This window comes from Euwallacea similis, chromosome 2, assembly GCF_039881205.1.
Source record: "Euwallacea similis isolate ESF13 chromosome 2, ESF131.1, whole genome shotgun sequence".
In the NCBI taxonomy this organism is placed as follows: Eukaryota; Metazoa; Arthropoda; class Insecta; order Coleoptera; family Curculionidae; genus Euwallacea; species Euwallacea similis.
In genome coordinates, this window is record NC_089610.1 from 5817864 (window position 1) to 5838994 (window position 21131).

The following is a 21131-nucleotide window of genomic DNA, read 5'->3' on the forward strand; positions in this document are numbered from 1 at the left end:
GGTCGTGTGGGCCATACCACATCGCCGCAGCGCGAAATAACTTTCCCTTGAAATTTCGGCTTCAACAATTTCATTGTTTCGTTTGCTGTATAGCAGGTTACACCTTCCTGTTGAAATCACATGTCTGTGAGATCCATTGCAGCAATTTAAGTCTAGAAGAAGTTGCTACGGTAACGATCGTCGTTGATGAACGAAAAGAAGGTGCGTTGCGGTGACCGAAAAATCGACAATGTTTTCGAATCTTCTCTGCCAAACTCTGTAAACTAGGAGATTTTCACAATTTCTCTGCGTTGTGCGTCCGTATAATTCCCCACAATTAAACCTCAATATTTACACTTGACAGCTTTCCAAATACAACGCTGTAGGAATGACACTAGAAAAATGGTGATAAATTCAAAATAACCGATCTTAGTCGGACACCTTATATTATGTGAAATAGAATATTATAGTATCCTCCCTATCATTCACCCCATTCCACTATCTGAAGTACTCTTGAACCCACAAGAACCAAGAAATCCACCTCCAGTTATTGAACTTCAATTAAGAAAAGTAATTTTAACTCGTTTTATCTACTGTTAAAACAGTCATTTTCGCAACACTTGCGCAAAGTGACACGACTCTGCGGTAAAGCTTTGCTTGCAGGTAGTAAATAATCTAATTCTGGCTACGACTCAATGCCACTTAATGTCACCTTTTTCATCGGGGGGTAAATCATCCTGAGTATCCTCGACAGGGGTGGAGCCTTCAGAATCGTTTTCAACTGATTCTCTGAGAGGCACGTACAACTGCTGACCGGGGAATATGTATGGCGTCGCGAGTCTGTTGACTTTAGTTAGTTCTGAAGGTGTAGTATCGAACCTTGCAGCTACTGACGTTAAGGTATCCCTATCGGCGACCTGTAATTCAAATTAAATTTAAGGGCCTCGAATGCAAGCGAATGAAACTTACCATGTAGGTGGTGGTATTTTCTGGAGGCCCACTCCTCCTCCCCGACAAACTATTAGTGGAGCCATCAAGATCTGCAAACAAACATTTGCCATGTAATTAATCACTTTAACTGATAATGTAGCGAAGCAGCCTGCAGTAATACCTGAAAAATGGAATCCGGAATAATTATAGTAAACAATCACGAATTTGTCGAAACCGTCCTCGGTACGGTCTATGAAAGCGCAAGAATGGGGCTGGCAGTGATCAAAGTAGTTTTCGACGAAGTCCATGGTGTGCGAGATGCCCTAAACCCCGGAAGAGTGAAAAGGACAAAACACATTACCAGGAATGCAATGTTGAGCATCTCTGTTATATGACAGATGAAATTGGACATATATGGCGAAATTTGGCATCACCGTTATTTACTGGCGCGACATCACATACACTGCGACACAAAACACCTTCGCAGCTACAATAACTCAATCATCATTCCAAGGAACCTTGTCAAGTGATACCGATTATCTATTTGTTAATCAAAAACAAAGTTTCACGTTACGGTAGAATTGACTTTTAGCCGGCTGAGCGCACCCGATTAAGATACTCGAGGTTGCTGTCAAAACTCATCCAGTTTACTTTTCTTAACAGGTCTGTTTCGACATCTTTTTTCGGTGTGTAGTAGAGAATCGACTGAAGCTTTACTAACTGCGAAAAAGATAAGGTAAAGTAAATCAATAATAGATATTTAGATATAATGCACTAATACCCCCGAACCATTCTTTCTAAAATGTGGGGAGTCCATTAGGTTCTATATACCTTTAAACATCTGACTAACGGATGAGTCAATGTCAGATTCCTCTGGCAATATAACGACTAATTCAGCTCTTTTTAATGGTCACCCCGTATCTAGAGCCAGAGTTTTAATAATGTGGTGAGAACGCGAACACCTGGGGCTGGATTTTCGTGTGCGCAGGAAAAAAGTCACTGCTCGCTGAGTATTGTTGGAATACCGTTAGGTTTGTTAGACCATTCGTGTTTGTACGGGTGAGTAACAACATTAAACGGTCTGACGTGGGGGACGCACAAGTTGACCATGTAAACCGGTTGAAACAGGCGTATCGTTATTTTTTGTTGACAAGGTGTTCTCAATGAAATTTGTATTAAAAAACAACCGTGGCTTAGATGTCCATAGATAAACGTTATTTTTCCATAGAGTAAGTGTACAAGTAGAAGCTGAGCATTTTTTTGTGAAATTAAACTTCATTAAAAAGATACTTAATGGAAATGCTAACAATCAAAATAATCTCCATTACTGTCAATGGTTATTTGCCAATTATCGGGAAGATTATACATGCTCTCGCGATAGCAGCTCAGTGGTTTCGAGGCAAAATAGTTATCAAGTAGTTTTCGAACATCTTCAACTATAGAGAACCGCTGGTCAACCAAATGAGACTGCGTTGATCTGAATAAGTGGAAGTGGTAAGAAGCCAAGTCTAGAGAATACACCGCGTGCTGGAAAATTTCCCAGCCTAAGATGATTACCTGGGTCGGTTTTACAGTATGCGGTTGAGCGTTGTCATACAACAATATCACTATCAACTTTCCGTGACTCCAGGGCTTCACCTAATTTAACAATTTGAGCATGATAATGTTCAGCTGTAACAGTGTTGTAAATGACTCCCTTCCAATCCAACTAGACACACAGCAAAAGTTACTTGGCATGCGTATTCGGTTTTGCGTCTGTTGTGGATGGCTGTCCTGGATCAACCCATGTTTTTCTAAGCTTAGAATTGTCATATACAAAATTATTTCTTTTATACCAAGAAAGCAAGTTCATGCAGAATGTCAACTCTGCGATTTTTGTTTTCAGTTAGTTCGTGAGAAATTCTTCCTTCCTTTTAAATTTTTCCCATTATAGGTAATCGAACTGAAATTGCTTGATGAATCACTCCTAGTTGTTTTGAAAGCCATTTTTCAGTTTGATATGGACTTTCGTCCAGTAAAATTTGAAGTTCTTCGTCTTCAAACTTTTTTTCTATAACCGGACGTAGATCCTCCTCAAGGCAAAAAATTCCCTCACAGAACTACCTCTTAACAGTCGAAGCACCAACAAAATCATTTCCCCAAGCCGAATTAATTATTTCTGTAATTCTAGCAGCATTTTTGTACCGTTTAAATCAAATCAACGTTACTATTCTTAAATTTTGCTTGCAAATATCCACCTTTTAATCACGTTTTATGCACTGAATGATAGCTCGTGGGTAACTGATACTTTTATCGTATAAAACCGCACATGCCCAAAATTGAGGACAAATTTCATGCGTCTACCTTTGTTTTTTAATGCAGTTTTGTTAATAATAGAATACCGTGTGTCTAAGATGTATAGCCTAGACGAGCGATACTCCTAAAAAATTTCATTAGGGTGGAGAAAAAGTTGAACAATTTACGAAGCTATGTATATCTTCGAATTAACACAATTTATCAATATTAACTTGTCTTCAAATACGGACCTGGATTTTTTAATTCCATTTTTGGAAGTCCTTTCTATTCTTCATCCAATGATACCCCTCTGATACTATTTTTAGATGTTTCGCCTCATGAATGCACATAACTCCATAGTATCTTATATTTTTTATATCGGCCAGAAGAATCCCGCCGAACAAAAAAACGATAAATACGATGTCCAATTTAAAATTTAAGTATTGTGGATGTTTTCTCTTAAGTCGGCTATGCTAAAAAATCCTTTGTAGTTCTTTTAATACACTCATTTGCCGAACACAGTCTGGAAATACCATTTCAATGAGGTCACAATTGATGTTAATAAAGGTGAAAGAAATATATCTTATAGGCATCTGGTATTAGACAAAATTCTTCGTAATTATATTAATAAAGCACTATAATAAAAACTATCAACCTACCTCGGCTCAAAGTCCTGTCCACTTGGCTCCGCAGCACCGCAAGATCGAAAGGTGAGGATATGCTGTGGTCCACACTTCTACTCTTACTCCTAAAAATTATTCAGTATTAAAGCAGACAGTCAAACGGGAACGTTCGAAGGGGGTGGGCGTCAATGTAATACATTAAAGGCAACAAGTTTGAGAATTTTCTTTCAACATATATTAGAACACACAGAGTTGAAAAGGATTTGAGTGGTCTTCGCAATGAAAATTGAGAATAAGGGAACACACAATGTGAAGTTTTTTTTATTTTAAGAGTAAAATTTATTTAATAAAAACATATTAAAGAGCAAAAAAGAGGAAATTCATATATATCATATATTCAATAAAACAAACAAAAACTGATACATACGAACCTAATTTGATAGTCAACTATGCAAATATGCATGAGGAAAATTTCATCCACCAAAATATCAAGAATCTGTAATTGATTAATTTGTTCGATTCGCTTGACGCTGATGATGAAATAGACCATTATTAGATAAATGATACTAATTAATCGATATAACAACAATCAAAGCCCTCGAATAAAAATAGTTTCGAGTAATTTGCTTTTGTTATCGTTAAGTACATGTAAAAGATGACGTCACAGTTACATAAGCGATAACACATCATTGTAATTGAAATCCCATCTATCTCCTAAAACACAGTAGGAATGGGTTTGTGACCATACTCACCTTGTTATCGGTAGATCCTTTGGGAGTTTCGTAATGTCTTGTGAAGCCCTGCGTGACCTATGGGTGAAGGCAAGAAATGAAGATAAAACCATGCAAAGCAAAAATTAAAAAATGGTATAGTGAGTAAATTTAAAAAACATGCATTTACGGAAAACATAAAATCAAGCTATTACATACTAATTTGCTCAAAAACGAAATTGAGATTGCCATGCAACGAAATATGAAATGGGTCGCCATGGTCTTATGATTTTTGAATTAATCAATGACGATACTTCGGGAAAAAAAATTCTCTAACAGTTTCACAATTCACACGCAAGTCATTCGTAAATGTGCATTTTCCGGTCGTGTCAAAGAGAAAGTAGATTGTGAACCGCCGCTGTTACTTGACTGATGAAGATATTTTTACACGTCTGCAGGTACTCAACAAATAAATAAATAAGGTCAAGGCAGTGCGCTATAGTGAATTGTGAAACTTTAATAACAGGATATACGAACGATAAATATATTGGGGAAAAATGACATTATTAATAAGTGGTTATTTACGAGCTAACCTTAAGTAAAGTTCGTCTCCCTGTTTAATAAATAATAATAATTCATGTTGATATTCTTATTTTCGAAATTCAGAGACATTAAAAATCAGTGATATTAATGACAATGAAATAACATCATCCAACATGGGAGAATTTAGTTGAATAATTAATATTTCTGACCAATATGCCTCGATCGTTTCAACAAATCTTTTCAATGATAATTATCATTATTACCATATTGGGTATATGCAGATCCAGCCTCGGGATTGTCTCATTATTCACCAATTTATTAAAATTTTCTTCCACTACTTAGCTTTAAACAAGACGACTATTGAGTGTGTTAAACACGACTGTGAAGTCCGTTTATTGGCTTTTCTTCCAAAACAGTTGAATACAGATTAATAATGACACGTTTATGGGGTATTATTTACCCAGTGGAATAATCAGTCGATGTCGTCATCACCCCCATTGTTGTCAAATAAAAGGCCAGTTTTGGTGTTACGATTCAAAACGTTGTCTTTTTGCGTTTCAAATTTAATTTATGCTTAATTTTTGTAAAATTCGGTTAAATTATATGCATATTTGGGTGAATTTGAAATTTCAGTTGCTCGCAGATATTTAGAAAAGTATTGCAACATTGCGAATTTGAAGACGTAGCTGTAATTGCGCAACTTTGCCCTGATTTTATGAACCTCGTATCTATGAAGATAACTAAGATCCTGTATACACCGCGGTTGCGACAAACTTGTGACCCTCACGTCTTAAATCCCTCAGGCCCTCAGGCTCTCAGCCTCAGGGCTGCATGCTTCTGGATTTAAGCTTGAACGTTCAGTCCATAATAGTGTACTTCACAACCTTGGTGTATAATATGCTTTTACTGTAGCGTTTTGTATTGATTGCAAAAAATGGCAAACCAGTGTTAATCCGTGTGGGGAACGTGTATTTGACGAGTAAATAAAACGATTTATTTACTGTCTGAATTTCATTAAAAATATATTGCAAAATGTTGCCAGCCTGAAGGAACAGTTGTGAGTAATAAGCATTTGCCACATGAACGTAGTAATTTTTCATTTCTTTGTTGCATATGACCGTTTATCTTTTAGTATCTAAAAAGGGTCATTTATAAATCTAAAAAAGGACAATTTGAGTAATAATGGATGGTTCCGTTTAAATGAAAATTTTTTAGTGATCGCAATATTTGCTAAATAGCTAAAAATGAAGCTTTTGTTTCATCCTTTTGACTTTAGTTTGCGAATACGAAACTTACGTGACCTTCCTTTAATGTTGTGCGACTCCAAAAAGGCTATTTAAGAAACAACGATTTTAACAGTAAAGACTGTAATGGTTGCAATAACTAACCATCCTGAGTTCGACTTCAAAATTCACTCATTATGGCAAAAAAGGCGGGCCGTCATATAACATTTCCTGCATCCTCGTTATTGTCATATCTGGCATAAATTGGCGCAAACATGTTAATTTACATTACAATGCCATGTGCTACATAGTGGTGAAGTCGCTCTATCATATGTGAATATTCAACTACCTAATGGGACGAAAATTTCACGTTAAACTAATAAATATTCCGTTTTAATGACTCGAGAAATTAAGCGTGAAACGTCAAACCTCATGTATTTATCCTCAAAATATTTTCCTAATTAATGTAGCTTCTGTCGCTGTTCATCTGTACATAAATTGTACATGAAACAACGAAAGGAACTCGCACAAAATTAGGTAATTGTGAGAAACAATATAATTCATCATAACCCATAAACGCAAACCAATACTAATGTGTACTTATAACTGAGTTACGACATGTTTTATTACCTGTGAACTACAAATTTATACACCTGTTGCGAGTGTATTATTATTGTTATTATTATGAGACGCTTATATCTGTAGTGACTATTTGCATTGAATAGGTGACATACTTATTGCCAATAACAAAATCCATCAGGGTCACTGTAAGCATCACTTAGGAATTTTTTGGCGTCAAAGGTCTTGCCGGGATCTAATTTTCACTTCTTAAACACCTCTTCATCAAGCATTCACTGTTGATTTTCAAGGTGTAAAAATCTAGACAAAGCCATAAACAGCTTCTTTCACTTTTTTGGTTTGACCATTATTCTTTCGGACGCGCATCGCAAGAACCAGTTGCGTTATTTATAACTAACGCCCACTCTTCTAAAGGTTAAGGAGAATATATATGTGTTTATTTTGTTTATAGGAAATACATTTAAGGTATGCGTGCCACGCCTGTTTGGTAGTAAGTCAGTTTTTACATTTTTTCTTTATTTGCCACACAATAAGCACATATTAATGCGAATGTCGAATTTTTAATAATTACTCCGTAGGGAGTTTGATAATTAAGTCTTTAGAATACCTTCGCCCATTACTTAACAATATATCTTTCCAGTAATTTGCCATGTAACGTTGGACTTTTTTAATTTCAGCATTTCACGAGTCTTTCCTTGCCCAGTATCCTGAAGCTCCCCCCTTTATCACGGAACGCCGTGCTTTCTATTCCATTTTTAATCTGTTACTCGCTTTAACCTCCATAACTCCCTATTCTCGTATTCCTCGAATAATATAAAATTAATAAGAACAATTTAAAAACGAATTTTCTACACGGTTTTCTTCTTGGAAGCTCGTTTTTTCCATAAGACACCACACGTATTGCGCGTGAGTGAACCCGAAAGGAACAAAATTGTCTCGTTCCTGTCGGGTCCAGATACACGTTGTGAATGTTTTTAACAAGATGTATCTGTGTATTTAGTTCAGTAAGCAACTAACTAATATGTTCGATAAACACCCGTACATTTTTTGCATCTAAAACGCGTTTTGTTGGTCATTGCCAAACCAGAAATCTCACACCATTCAACCAGTCTCAGCTCTCGACATCTCGCAAACGATTTATCGATTCTTCGTTACATTCAATTTCCTATAGTAACGTCGATTGGCACATTGGCAGGATTGGCAATCAGCGAAAGATTGTAAGCGGAAATCATGTCACTATTCATTTCGTGTATAAACTCAGTATTTCAATTTAGATATCTGGGCCTGTATTGAATCGACTCAGAAAGCTGAAACATCTGCAATTTTTTTACATGATTTTGCAGACCGCAAACCGCGGTGGGAGGTTTTCGAAATGATATTATTTTGCATAGTACAATTGGCAAAACGCGGACATTTCGAAGGTTGTTGCACCCGAAAATGACGTTGCTGAAAATTCGACCGTCGTCATAACTGATTTCACCGCTCCCAGTGAGAAGGTGAAATTGCAAAAAGAGCAAGTTCGGTCCTGCGAGTTTTGTGTGATGAAAAATTGCTGTCTGTATGAACATTAAATTGAAATCGACCATTTGCAAAATTTCAAATATCTTAGAATTTCCGTTAAATGTGACAACGTCTAATTTGGATTTGCACACCCATGAAATCCTTCGGGCCGCTGGAAATAAATTCGAAAACTCCCCCTTTGCACCTCTCACCTCAATTTTCTCTTAAATACGTCCATAGTTAAAGATTAGTAAAAACAAAATGATATTCCTATACCTAGGAGCGCCAGTAAAAATGTTCCACCAAGATCCTCGTTTCTCCCTCCTCACTTGGGGCGGTGACCCAAACTGATCTTCCAAATTACTACTGTCCTTCCTCCTCTTCTTCTCAAACTTGATGGCATGCCAGGACTTCCTCCGGCTCTTTTTAATGGGGAGAACCACCTCATCTTCGTCGATATCCTTGATATTCGGCCAGGACCCTTCGGGGTGTCGCAGAATGATTTTTTCGGGTACCGCCTGGTGAAGGAGTTAAAACGTTCTTAGATGGTCACTTAGAGACAAAATCGTTCAGGAAACTAAGAGTTCGCAGCTGGTCGTAACTGACCTCCGTAGATATCGTGTGGTTTAATCTACTTACGTAGTGTAGGAGCAAACAAATCGGTTACCGACCTTGGCAAAGGTAATATTGCTGATTATTTATAATAGATTATGAAAATAGATATGTGGCAGATAATACTATTAATAGACGGCCCCTTTTAAATGACTCATCGTTCATTAAAAATTCCGCGGAAGAATTATCAGCGGCAATAATTGTTACTTTTTATTGCCATGAAGATGGATATGCACCATAAGGATAAGCAACTCAAATATATCGGGCAATATAGCTTAACTGTCGATTAAGCATTAATTGGTTTTAATTGGTAGCTTTTGCAATAAACAAAGTTGTTTATGTCTTGAGGTAAACACTCTTATTATTGCCATCCTTTAAATTCACTTTGCGCATACCTTGGTAATGAGATATGCCATGAATAACTTGAAAAAGCCTTCATCCATAAATCATAACATTTTTAAAATTATAATTAAATGCGTTATTTAATTGCTGGCAAACGCCATAACATACAAAATGACTTAAAATGCAAAAAAATAAGTACAGTTTTATTCATTTAAGGTTTTAGGTCCAAATACAGCTAATAAGTTGTGTCTGATGCAAGCTCCATTTCTATGGGCTTTAAAGCGTTTTTTGCTTATATTCAATTGAATGTTTATCAATATAAGTGATAGGAAAGCCCGACGCAATAAGGATGCAATTAGGTATGGTACCATGACAGTCAATTTCCAATGACTGTCTAATACACGTAACGTTTATTTGTTGCAACTATTTGATTAGGTCGAGCAGAACTTGGTTCCGCAGACTTACATTTTCTGAACAATTCTCTAACAAAGAGTTTGTACGGGAGAGGCCCAATGAAATAGCGGATAAAAATATGGGAAATAATCCATCAGAAACCGCAAATTTGCCTGTCCGAATAATAATGGTAAAAAACTTCCTACAGGGTATCTCAATCAAACTGGCGACAGCGTTGTTTACGAAATGAGCTAGATCTACTTATTTCGGAAGAACTCGACGTAATACTTTTTGAAGCGCCGTTCTGGTAAATGAGTCACTAATCCATGGCGAACAAAACGGAGGAAGTGATGTTAGCCTGACGCATTTCTGATGACAAAACGACGTGCTAGGGACACTAATACGTGGCGGCTCGCAAGTCAAAAAAAATTTATCAATTCTAGTGATGCGCCGACAATTGTTTCAACAATTATAATTAACCCTGCACAAAGACCCTGTATATAAGGTAAAATATCCCTACGTAATACTTGAAATCTCTTTGGTATGATAGCGGTCGAAATGCACGGAACTCGCCTCCTTATACGTATGGAGAAACGTTGGCTGATCAGCTTGAATTAAGGATAAAAAAGTGAGACTCATGAAGAAAAGTGAAACTTATGTAGAAAAGGGAAACACATGAAGAAAAGTGAGACTCGCACATGGTACCGACCTCTGGTAAACCATAACCGAAGACGTTAATTAAGCCATTTGATATTTAAAAGCAAACACCTAATTAACTACAGACAGCAGATGAATTTATCCAAGCCGTTCCCCAACAATTTCAACCGTTTAAAATGCTCGTTCAAGTATAGTGCCTACGTGCCCATGCATTTGGGTGCCGCGTAAAAACAGACTCAAACATTTCTGAACCTAAAAACAATTGCCACTTTGGTGAATCACTTGATTTCTGTGCCTCTAATCTGTACCCAAAGACCTTGGATGTTGAACGAAAACAAGTTCGCTCTACTAACTTCTACAATCATAACCTACTTCCTCAGATAATTAATCTGCGAATTGGAACAATAAAACATTGCGAAATTGCCTGGAAGCCTTGTCAATATTTTTAATTAATTTGTTTGCTTCATTAGGGATCGATCTCCCAGAAGAGCTTTGTCCTAATCCTTTCCTCGTGCTATGTAATTACTCTCATCTTCCACGCAGGTAAACGCAGTTTCCCGTTTATTGCTTTTATTTCTATTGCTAATAAAATTAGCTTAAAGTAACTGTTTTAGTGCTATTGCTGTCGGATTAAGTATCTGCTCTTTTAGCCCCTTTCTTTTCTAAGCAATAAAACTGGCTTTGATATTAATTCGTGGAGAGCGCCAATTTCTCCATATGATGACTGGAAACGGATTTTAAGACGTTCATAAAAATCGTTTCAAGGAACTGAGGAAGCAGGTGTTTATTTATGCGCTTTGCCTTTAGAGCTAAGGTACTTTTATCGCACACGAAATGACCTTATTTGTTGACTTTGGAGTCAACGGACAATAAATTATCTTGTGTATCACCTGATGGCAATTTGGGTGCTTACATACGAACCCGCCTGTTTGTTGTTAATGTTAAAATCAGTGACACGAGCACGTGCTGACCTGCGGACGCCAATAAATCAAATCTGAAAATAAATCGCGTATATTTCCTAATATTTGTCGACGGGGATAAGTAATTGATGGAGTTGATTGAGTTACTCCTGAATAGCTTGAAAGAGAGGGGTCCTGCAGCCATGTAATTATTGTCACATGGCCTAGATGATGAAACTAATGGAATATTTTGGTTGGAGCAATGAATCTAACCAAATGTATTTAAACACGAGTCGACAATTTCTGGGCTATAATGATCAATATCGAGTTCCACGTTAAATTCCATGTAGAGCACAGACACAGTTTTTGCTTTAAAAATATCCGCGATCTCTCAGCAGCTGCTGCTGCTTTTGAAAAACTGTGGTCCGAGCTACCGACACTTAGTTTCCTGAACAAACTCCAAATTTCTTATTATAGGCACACAGATTAGGATGCATATTAATTACCCTTTGCCGTCTAAATAACACGCTTAAATCTATTATTACTGCGTCCAAATTTTTGGTATACGAGCCCATAAATATGACCTCCCAATGTCGCAAATGTTTGGATCCATAAAAATGACAATAAAGTCTTTTGCAAGCGAATCAAAATGGTTCCAATAAAATTAATGATTCCAGCGAATAATAAAATAAGAATATTCATGCACGTGCTAATTAAAAGAGTACGCGAGTAATATGCCATAAGTGTTATTTTTACAGTCCGGTTACTTTTCTTATTTGATGTCCAAAAAACGGTAAAAAAAACGAGATTGGTTACTTATTTGTAAACATAGAAGTTGCATAACTTAACAATAACGTTATTCTTATTGTTGAAACTGATATATTGTTATTGAAATTAATAAAAGTGCTAGAATCTTCAATACGCCGAAGATCGTTGTAATTTACACCAGCATGAGCGTCATCATCTGGTAAGCCCCGTCTTTAACTTGTTACAGGTAGTGTTTACTTTTCATTATTCGTGGGATTTTAATTTGCCTAATTACTCGTTGAATTTGCAATATTTTCGAAGGTACTACACACTGAACCCTCCTCATAAAATAACTGGAGGTATAGACGAATTTTAACAATTTTTCAGTAATTAATCCGGAATTCTAACATCGCACATGATATTTCAGTTATTTAATTTATTTTTGGAGTCCTCCCACAGAAGCAAAAACCTTAACGCATGTAGAAAAATTTATTCCGTCTTCCACCAAACGCGTTTTTTCTAATTAATAGCAAAAATCTCAGGGGCATGTATCTCGAGCAGAACTAAGGTCGCTTTCCCCTGTAAACACGGGGTGGTCTCACGGCTATTTCCGAGATAACATCGACCATCTATCTCGTAACTGTTTGCAATCCTAAGCAAAAACGACTTCGGCTCCCATTAATTCTACCTGCAGGGTGTCATTCAACACAAAATCAGAGCAATTCTACCATTGTCGACTCCGCTGAAATCGGCCATAATTACCAATTAGCGAGATATTAAAAAAAAAAAAGATAGTTCTCCATAACTTTAATGCCTTTCTAGGTCTTAATCGCTAGATTAATTAAGCAGAGTATAGTAAGTAACAAGATTCCTTGCAGAAAAGCGTTCCAGTTTTCCTTGTGCTCAATCACGTTAAAATAGCCATTTAATGAAACAAATATCAGTTTAGATGGGCCGCGACATTTATCAAGTATAAAAGCGCGACAGAGACGCACCTCAGACTGTCCGTTGTGAAACTTTGTCGTGGTATTTTTTTAATATCCATTAAGTCGTTGCCTGTAGAGTTAAAAAAAAATCTATAATTTCGCGTACGATCGTCTTAACAACGAAATGGAAAATCCTTTGGCGAATAATTAGTGAGGAAACGATCTTCAGAATCTAATGATGCTGTAGAGCCGAGGATGTTAATTCCAACACGTACACCGCTGTTAGCTTTGTTACTAGGAATTTAATCGATCTGGTTTTAATTATTTTCGTTGTTTTATCTGATGTAAATAGCGGATAATGATATGTATTTGTATATCATGTATTTTAGAAAAGTATAACCATTTTTATGATGGCCGCATGTGATGCCATCAATCATTGGAAGCAAATATGTAATTTGAAGGGGTTTTTCCAATCAGTATGAACACACATCCAGTCATTAATTGGCAGTTTTTCTGTTATTGATATCGTTTCAAACTAAAAAAAAAACCAATCCCATGTAATGCCCCTTTTAGAATGATTAAAAATTTGGGTATTTTTACCTAATTGTGTGTGTAAGCACGACTTACGATTTTGCGAGAAAAAAATTATTTTCCTTCGCCTTATTTAGCGAAATAATTTAAAATAATTGATATTTCATGAGAGAGAACTGTTCCTCTTCTGCAACGTGGCGATGTCATATTTGAAATCCGACGTTTCGATTTTCGACAACCATCATCAACTTTGATTTTTTAATGTATGCCATCTTGGATTTTCACATTTGCTAATTCAGCTTTTCTTTCTGATTTTGACGATTCATCATATGTTAAGATTCAGTCTTAAATTTTAGTATCAATATGAAAAACCCTGTATAAATAATAATCTAATGTGGGCAGGTCTGGCGAATGTGTCGGCCAACGTATATCTCCATTGATTGAAATTACTCCGCCTAGCAATACTCAATTTCACTTCCACTTGGTCGTACACGTTCTAGAAAAGGAAAAGGTGCAATGATGAAGTGCCAAACATTTGGAATTAAACAAAATATATTTAGTTGCGCAGGGTGACCTAAATGTGATTGTTACATGTTTCAATCTACGATAATTTGGATACCCATAAATAAAGTTAATGTGCTCTGAAAGCTCACCAAAAATTTATGAACACTTTACCGTCCAAACTTCTTAAATCTGGATTTATGGACTAATTTGTCAATCACTAGCGGACGTTTTGATGAACATTCCACCCAACATGCGGGCATTAGATACAAACGTATATCACTGATGATCGTCCATGTGCTAAGCCATGTTGCCTGTGCCCATTAACAAAGGCAAACATCCATAAATCCAGAGTTGTCCGATGCCGCTGGAATAATGTTTTCGCGGGAATTCGTTTGGCAATTTCAACGTACAGTCTTTTAAAAGCTCTTTTGGCCTATTGCCTGCTTACTAATTAAAAAACTAATTAAATGAGTCAGCTCAGGAACGAATAAACACGTTGCAAATTTATATCCTTGACAGGCAATAAAGTGTTTAATTTTAAAAGTGCAGTCCAGGTTAGTTCAGGTTAGGTACGGTTCCTGGTGGATGGAAAGGGAAACCCGAGTTGTTTTAAGCGGTAGACACTTGAGGCGACTCCTGCCCATAACCCATTTGGCCACAACAAGGCGGGACGTGGCGGGAGAAGTGTTTTGAAAGAAGCGATTTTTTGAACTTGTCACCCACCAGAAGTAAGACTAGGACACGCGAGTTTCGAATCTCTACTGTGAGTAGTTTCTTAAAATAGTCTGCGTCGCGACAAATTCAGCCGGATGGGCAAACATGTTAATTCCGTCCTTGGAGACATCATTTTCCAACCACTGAACCTGATAAACAAAATATTGATACCCGCAAAGGATCGCTTGCTAAATGATCTATGACAGTGTCACGAGACCGGCATAATAAAAATTATCTTGTCTATATAGTTTCGTATTTTCCAATAAAGCCGAAAATTTAATGTTTTAAGGAAAATAACTGCAGAAGTTTAATAAATCGATGGAACTTCATGAACGCGGCTCCTATCATATATGTACATACGTGAACCCTTATGTCAAAACCCTATCGCATATTTGCAATGTGGGTTCTGACATAAGCACTTGACGTCACAAGAGTATTGATGACATTCAGCTCAAAACCTGTTATGTCCAGCACGTCATGAAAGTGAAGAGTCCTATAATGTGTCTTACTGCCATCGTTTGTTGAATAAAGTAAGTCAACCTGTCAATGTTAATCAAGTAATACATTACGGAACTTCAAAAATCCCGATCAGTATTACTCCTATTACTCAATTAATTTGAGTATGGAAAAGTTACTCTAATTGGCTACTCTAAACAAAAAGTTATTGAGGAGTTTATTGAAAATATTTGCTCGTAAAATCCACTAATAAATAAATTGCATTGTTTCATCATAAACCGACTCTTTTACTACTTAGCGGCATAAAATAGCAGTGAATTTAACGTATCATAAATTATGATTTAATTGAGAACTCATTTAAGGTGACTTGGGTTGAGTTAGCAAAGTTAAATGGCAGTTAAGACTAGGTTAAGTTTTTCCAATAACATTTAATTACTATTTCATAAATACATGTAATAATGTTCGATCATGGTGAAATGACATCTTCACACTGACTGTGTTATAATACTTCATAACATAGATAAATGTTGTCAAACATTGAGTAATCTCGTCACATATCGTAATATAACGTGAATGATTATTACTCAGGTAATTCTGGGATTGAATCGGTTTTCGTGTAATTTCAGAATTTGTAAAAGTACACATTTTAGAAAAATTGTTTAATATTTTTCAATTCGATAACGTTACTGAAAAATTACACAATCTTTCAAGGTTTACCCTGGTCCCTTTCGCCCCCTTTATGAAATGAAATCTGCCATTTTTATGTCTTTAAGAACTAATTGACAATGCCAGTAATCTTTTTATTTGGCCTCATTTATGACTAATCAATCACCTAATTTGCATATTAATGGAACAGAAACAATTCGAGGCCTGATGTCAATCGCACCATTAAATAAAAAATGCAATATGTTGAAATTTTCCAAATCAATCTTATGATTTCACGTTTCAAGAAATAACGCACCCGAGTTCAGTGAGGAAAATCCAAGAGTATGGTCTTTTCTTCTTTCACCGATATTGATAGAAATCAAATCATATTTCCATATAAATAAATGCACGTATGAGTATCTTAAGAACTATAAGCGATGAGACAATGATCAGAAGGAAAAAGTTCAAGGAAATTTAATGTAAGTTCAATGCCATTTTGAAAACGATTTTACGAGTTTTCAAAAAGGTTTTGTATTTGATTAAATTAATAAAAACCAAAAACACGTGTTTGGGAAAAATTACTGTAATTTTCCTAATTAAAAATATTTTTCAAATCTAAAAAAACCTTATTCGAGCAACTTCTTGCGAGCTATCCACCTGTGCCTTCAATTTTCGCTTACGACGTTTCGATTCTGAAATATCATCATCAACTCTTTCTTTTTTCAACTGAAGTGTCTTAGCTGAACATTGAATGCGCGGTGAGTAACTTGCAAAAAATTATCTTAACAAGCTAATTTGGATTTTGACTTTGGATTCTGAAGATTACGGTATTTTTTAGAAAACGTTTTCGAAAAATATCTCAAAAACGAAAATTCTTAAAATCGTTTTAATAACGACACGTAACTGTCTATTAAATTTCCTTCAACTTTTTTCATTCCACCCACTTTCTATGTAACCTTTCTATTTAACCTATCTCTTATAGCTTTCAAGATCCATAGATGTAGGCCCCGTTTGGGCCGAACTCTATGTGTTCAACAAGAGAGTGAAACACCTAATTGCAGTACAAATATTGTAACAAAATCACCTTTCGTAAAATTCCAAGAATAGTCCGAGAAGTGAAACGCATTATTTTGTACTTAACGTTAATATTATATAAAAATACTGAATCAACCACGTACCTACACTTAGTTACCCGCAGTACTCACTGCCGTGTAGACAGTACTTCAATTTAAAAGAACACAATCTGACTACTTTTCGTAGGGATTCGACCCCAAGCGCACTACCAAGTCATAAAGGCCAACAGATATATGTGTATACCAAAAATTTGGATGCGTACTTTAAACGAAAGCTATGATAGTACCTGTAGTATTTCTTGACTCATTGTAGCAACGCTAAGCCTCTTTACATCCTATTCACAAGACCAACTACACAACTTCACACACTAACTGAAAAAAAAATTGAACCACTTGTCAAAAAGTTTAAAGAAAATATGTAGCCAACGCGGTAGTACCGTACTTTCACAAGAACCGATGAACCGAAAATGCAAACTTTCTTTTCGATAAACTCACAATACTCGGATGTTCTGAAACCGCACCAGGGCTCGCCTAATCTGAGAAGGTACTAAAGGGATGTTCCCCGTGCAACTGGCGGTACCGACGGGATCAGTAGTATATGAATATGATCATGAGTGCTGTATCTGATAGCGCGACGCGGTGCACTAACCTAAGGAGGCGCGTTCGGTGACTGCCTCGATTGGCGGTGCCGCCTTGCAACCAAACGAACCGTTCTGGCACTTTCACAAGACACTTTTGTTTGATATGGTACTACAGGAAGGCATTCAAATGTTGGCTATTGGTTACAGGGTACTTACTTATCGCAGTCACACTCTAAAGGTGGGTAAAGAAAGTTTGCGGCATCCCGTTTGGGCACCCACCAAAACAAGTCCTTCAATGATTTTCTTCATCAAAATTGTAAATGCTGAAAAGTTAGGTTGCTAACGATTTCTTGGCAAAATGGTGACGATGTAGCCGTGCAGGAACAGAGGACAACCAGAAGCAATTTGAAATGAGTTATCAGACGTTTTCTTTCTATGATAAAACTGGTGGAACTTCAGCTTGTTTACGATTGCTCGACTGAAGGGTTAATTTTTTTGAAGTCAACGATACGTGAGCATTCTTACATTTCTTGATCAAATTGTGAGCGCTGAGGAAGTAATTTTCTAACGACTTCTTGACAAAGTGGGGAAGGTACAACCATGTAGCTGCGCAATACAAACAGCAGAGGTTTTGAAATCAATTATCACAATCAAATTAGGCAAACAATAATTATGTAAAACGCGAGTTTTATATAAGAAAGGAATTCATCAGAGTCAAATGACACCAGCAGTTTCTTTTGTACTTCGCCAACTAATTTTACGTCGTTTTTTTGTTGCACCAATAAAAGAGGTACCACTGTTCACGCGTCACGGCAACTCCTGACGTAAATTGTGTGCCAACAGAGAAGCATGAAACCATAAAAGGAAAAAAACACGAAGATTATTTAGGCGTGTTTAGTTACCCTTTATTTAAGATACCTTAAATTTATAGCCCTAAAACTGCAAATCTTCCCCCGTCTAAGCAACTTTATTACTCTTACAGTTTTTGAGATGCCTTCAGTAATCATAAAAAACTCGTATGAGAGAGGCTGCTGTAGGTCAGTTTTGGGCAGTTTTAAGTAAGTGCGATACGAGATAGGAGCTGTAACAGAGCTAAAACGTGAGGCGACTTGAAGCGTTAATAGTGAAGCGATTAGTAGTGCATTATTGGAAGACGAATGTAATTGGGGATATTTGTTGGTTTAGCAAAGTTGAGGTCATATAATAAGTAGGAAATCTGTCGAATTCCGGAAACACATCAATATACTTAATCGCTAAGACTGATGGCAGTTGGCTTATGCACAAACGCTTTTTTACCAAATTGGACTTAAAAAGCTATTGTACAAGTGCTGGTATTGCTCATCAACGTTACACAAATACGGTCTTTAAGTCATTGTTTTAGATGAGATCATGCGTGACAAAAAGTTGGCTATGCACTTAACCGTATAGCTAACGCACAAAGCCAGTTATCTTTAACTTGTTAACATTGCAAACAAATCCAAGTATAAAATTCTACGCTGTTGATGTCTAACTTATCAGAAAGCCACATTTTAAAAGACATTTTATGCGGACGTGTACAGTGTGGAACAGCCGAACGAAACAAATTCAATCCCCATGGCAATTTTGAATAGAGAATGAAAATACTTTTCAATTGAGGTATCACAATCCCATACTCCCAATTTAAAAATTTGGGGGTGGCAACTGCCACTCAAAAGGGGTTAAATTTAGGGATGAAGTTTTTATGTTGCAGGATGTAATTGGGAAACCTAAAATTCACGTGTTTCGGTATTTTTTTCGCATATGTCGAAATAAACGGATATTGAATTTATTCCATTTGGATGTTCCACACTGTATGACATAGTCTTTAACCGTTGATCCGAAATCTAAATCCTCAGTGTGGAGGTTATGACAACAAAACGACTGTTATTTAGGACACTCGTGTCAGCAAAGCTCGCTGCTGTGGTGTCAGTCTGTTTATCGACATTTAAATATTTGCTAATAAACCTGACAACTTGTGGTGAATCTCGTCTTTAGTAACTGCATTGTTTGATGTAAATTTAGAAATTCCTGCGAGACTCTCACTTGCAAGAAATCTGTTTTGTGTGACTATTATGGACTTATAGTGGAACCTGTTATTGTTAGCAAACACTTTCGGGCCGAACTAATAAATAAATTGTCCCCTGTGAAATCGAGTTCTCAGCAGACTATTTTTATAGGATTTTTAGGAAATTACACAGTAACCCGGTTTTATTGCTTCTGCCTACTCTATCCAGTGATAAATTTACGAATATCACACACTTAACCCAAAACGAGGTCGTAAATATTTATCCGATGATCACTAACCGAAGTGAAGAGGCGCATTTTCGGAATTGTTTTTGGCTTCTTTGCGACTCCTAATTCTCTCTGGCTTAAATTTTATTTGTTTAATCATAATCACTGCAAAACCGTTAATTTTGCTTCATAAATTCCTTGAACACACAGTAAAACTTCATATCGAACCGTTACGAAATGTTGCATAATCATCCCGCTTCGACGAAAAACGCATCAATGAGCCTGGTTGATTATTATACTATAGAGAATTTTGTCTTTCTTTTAATGATGAGTTTCAGATATCGAAAATGGCATGCAATAAAATACCTTATCGTTACCGTATGATAATTGATTGGAATTAGGTGAGCAGTTGATGAGTAGCGCGTACGTAATCTTTTGTATGAGTTCTTAGTCACGTAAGCGCGCTGATGGGACCGCTTTTAAATTTTTGTTCTGTGAATCGAAGCCTTGCAGCAGGAAAAAAACGACCAAAATGATACATCAGCAATAAGACTACTTATTTCTTTTTAATTCTTCACAACTCAACACCTAGACATAAATCAAACTCAAAGGCAACAAACCACTACAATATCTAGATCAACGTTCCGACACGGGAGGTTTTGTACGCATAAAAGATTCGATTAGCTACATTGTGGCTTCGTGATTGATTATTCCTATTTACATAATTATACGGCATCGCTTACTCATAGCTACTTTTCCATTAATTCCTTTACACAGGCTTCTTGCATACAATGATGGTTCTACCCACCGGCAGCCTCCGTGAGATGTTACATGTAAATGTCGGCTGTCCTAGAATTTAGAACCATGACCACGAAGCTCGGTCAGGGTCACATGGAAGGTTGCCCAAAAAGACATGGTAAGTGGATTATTATTTCTCTTGGTACGCATTGACATTTGGAACGACACGGGCTATTTTGGATCATTCGTAGAACCAACTGCCACTTAACTGGGTAGATTAGAATAAAACTGATAATCTCCAACGCTCGAATTCATAGGAAAGCTAAAATTATATGCAGCTTCATCTGGAAACTTGGTTTTGGCACCCTTTACCAGGAATTTTTTGGAGCGCCAGTATTCAGATTTAGAAGATTTGTGCAAACTAGAAACGAAACCATGTTTATTCTTTTAATTTTTTAAAATTTCGCTCAAAGCAAAATTCAACAATCATCACTACTTATGTAGACCTAATTAAGTAACAGCAACAAACTAAAACTAGAGATGCTGTTCAAAGTTGTTCCTATTTTTTCTCACATGCACCCTTCGCCGAAGGTTAAAGTCGAACTTATTCGACTTTAATCGTCTCGATTGAAGGTCATTTTCTATACTGGGGCATTTGTTATTGCTGTTTTTCCACAAATCTTCCTATCCTGCCGGGGAAAA

The 21131-nt window shown here is 36.6% G+C and overlaps 1 protein-coding gene across 11 annotated transcripts in view; it reads right to left on the reverse strand.

Annotated features, from left to right (window-relative positions):
* The window catches only part of mtd (mustard), a 47367-nt gene that overhangs the window by 15255 nt on the left and 10981 nt on the right, over positions 1 to 21131 (reverse strand). For 2 of the 11 annotated variants that reach the window (XM_066405596.1, XM_066405599.1), the window contains 3 exons: positions 3843 to 3931; positions 949 to 1019; positions 692 to 896 (listed from right to left, as the gene is read on the reverse strand). In XM_066405596.1, the coding sequence (XP_066261693.1) occupies positions 692 to 896; positions 949 to 1019; positions 3843 to 3931 (365 nt within the window). Of the gene's footprint in view, positions 1 to 691; positions 897 to 948; positions 1020 to 1090; positions 1115 to 3842; positions 3932 to 4558; positions 4616 to 8637; positions 8880 to 17147; positions 17544 to 21131 lie in introns of those variants that run through there. The other 9 variants (XM_066405591.1, XM_066405604.1, XM_066405592.1 and 6 more) reach the window with 9 other exon arrangements.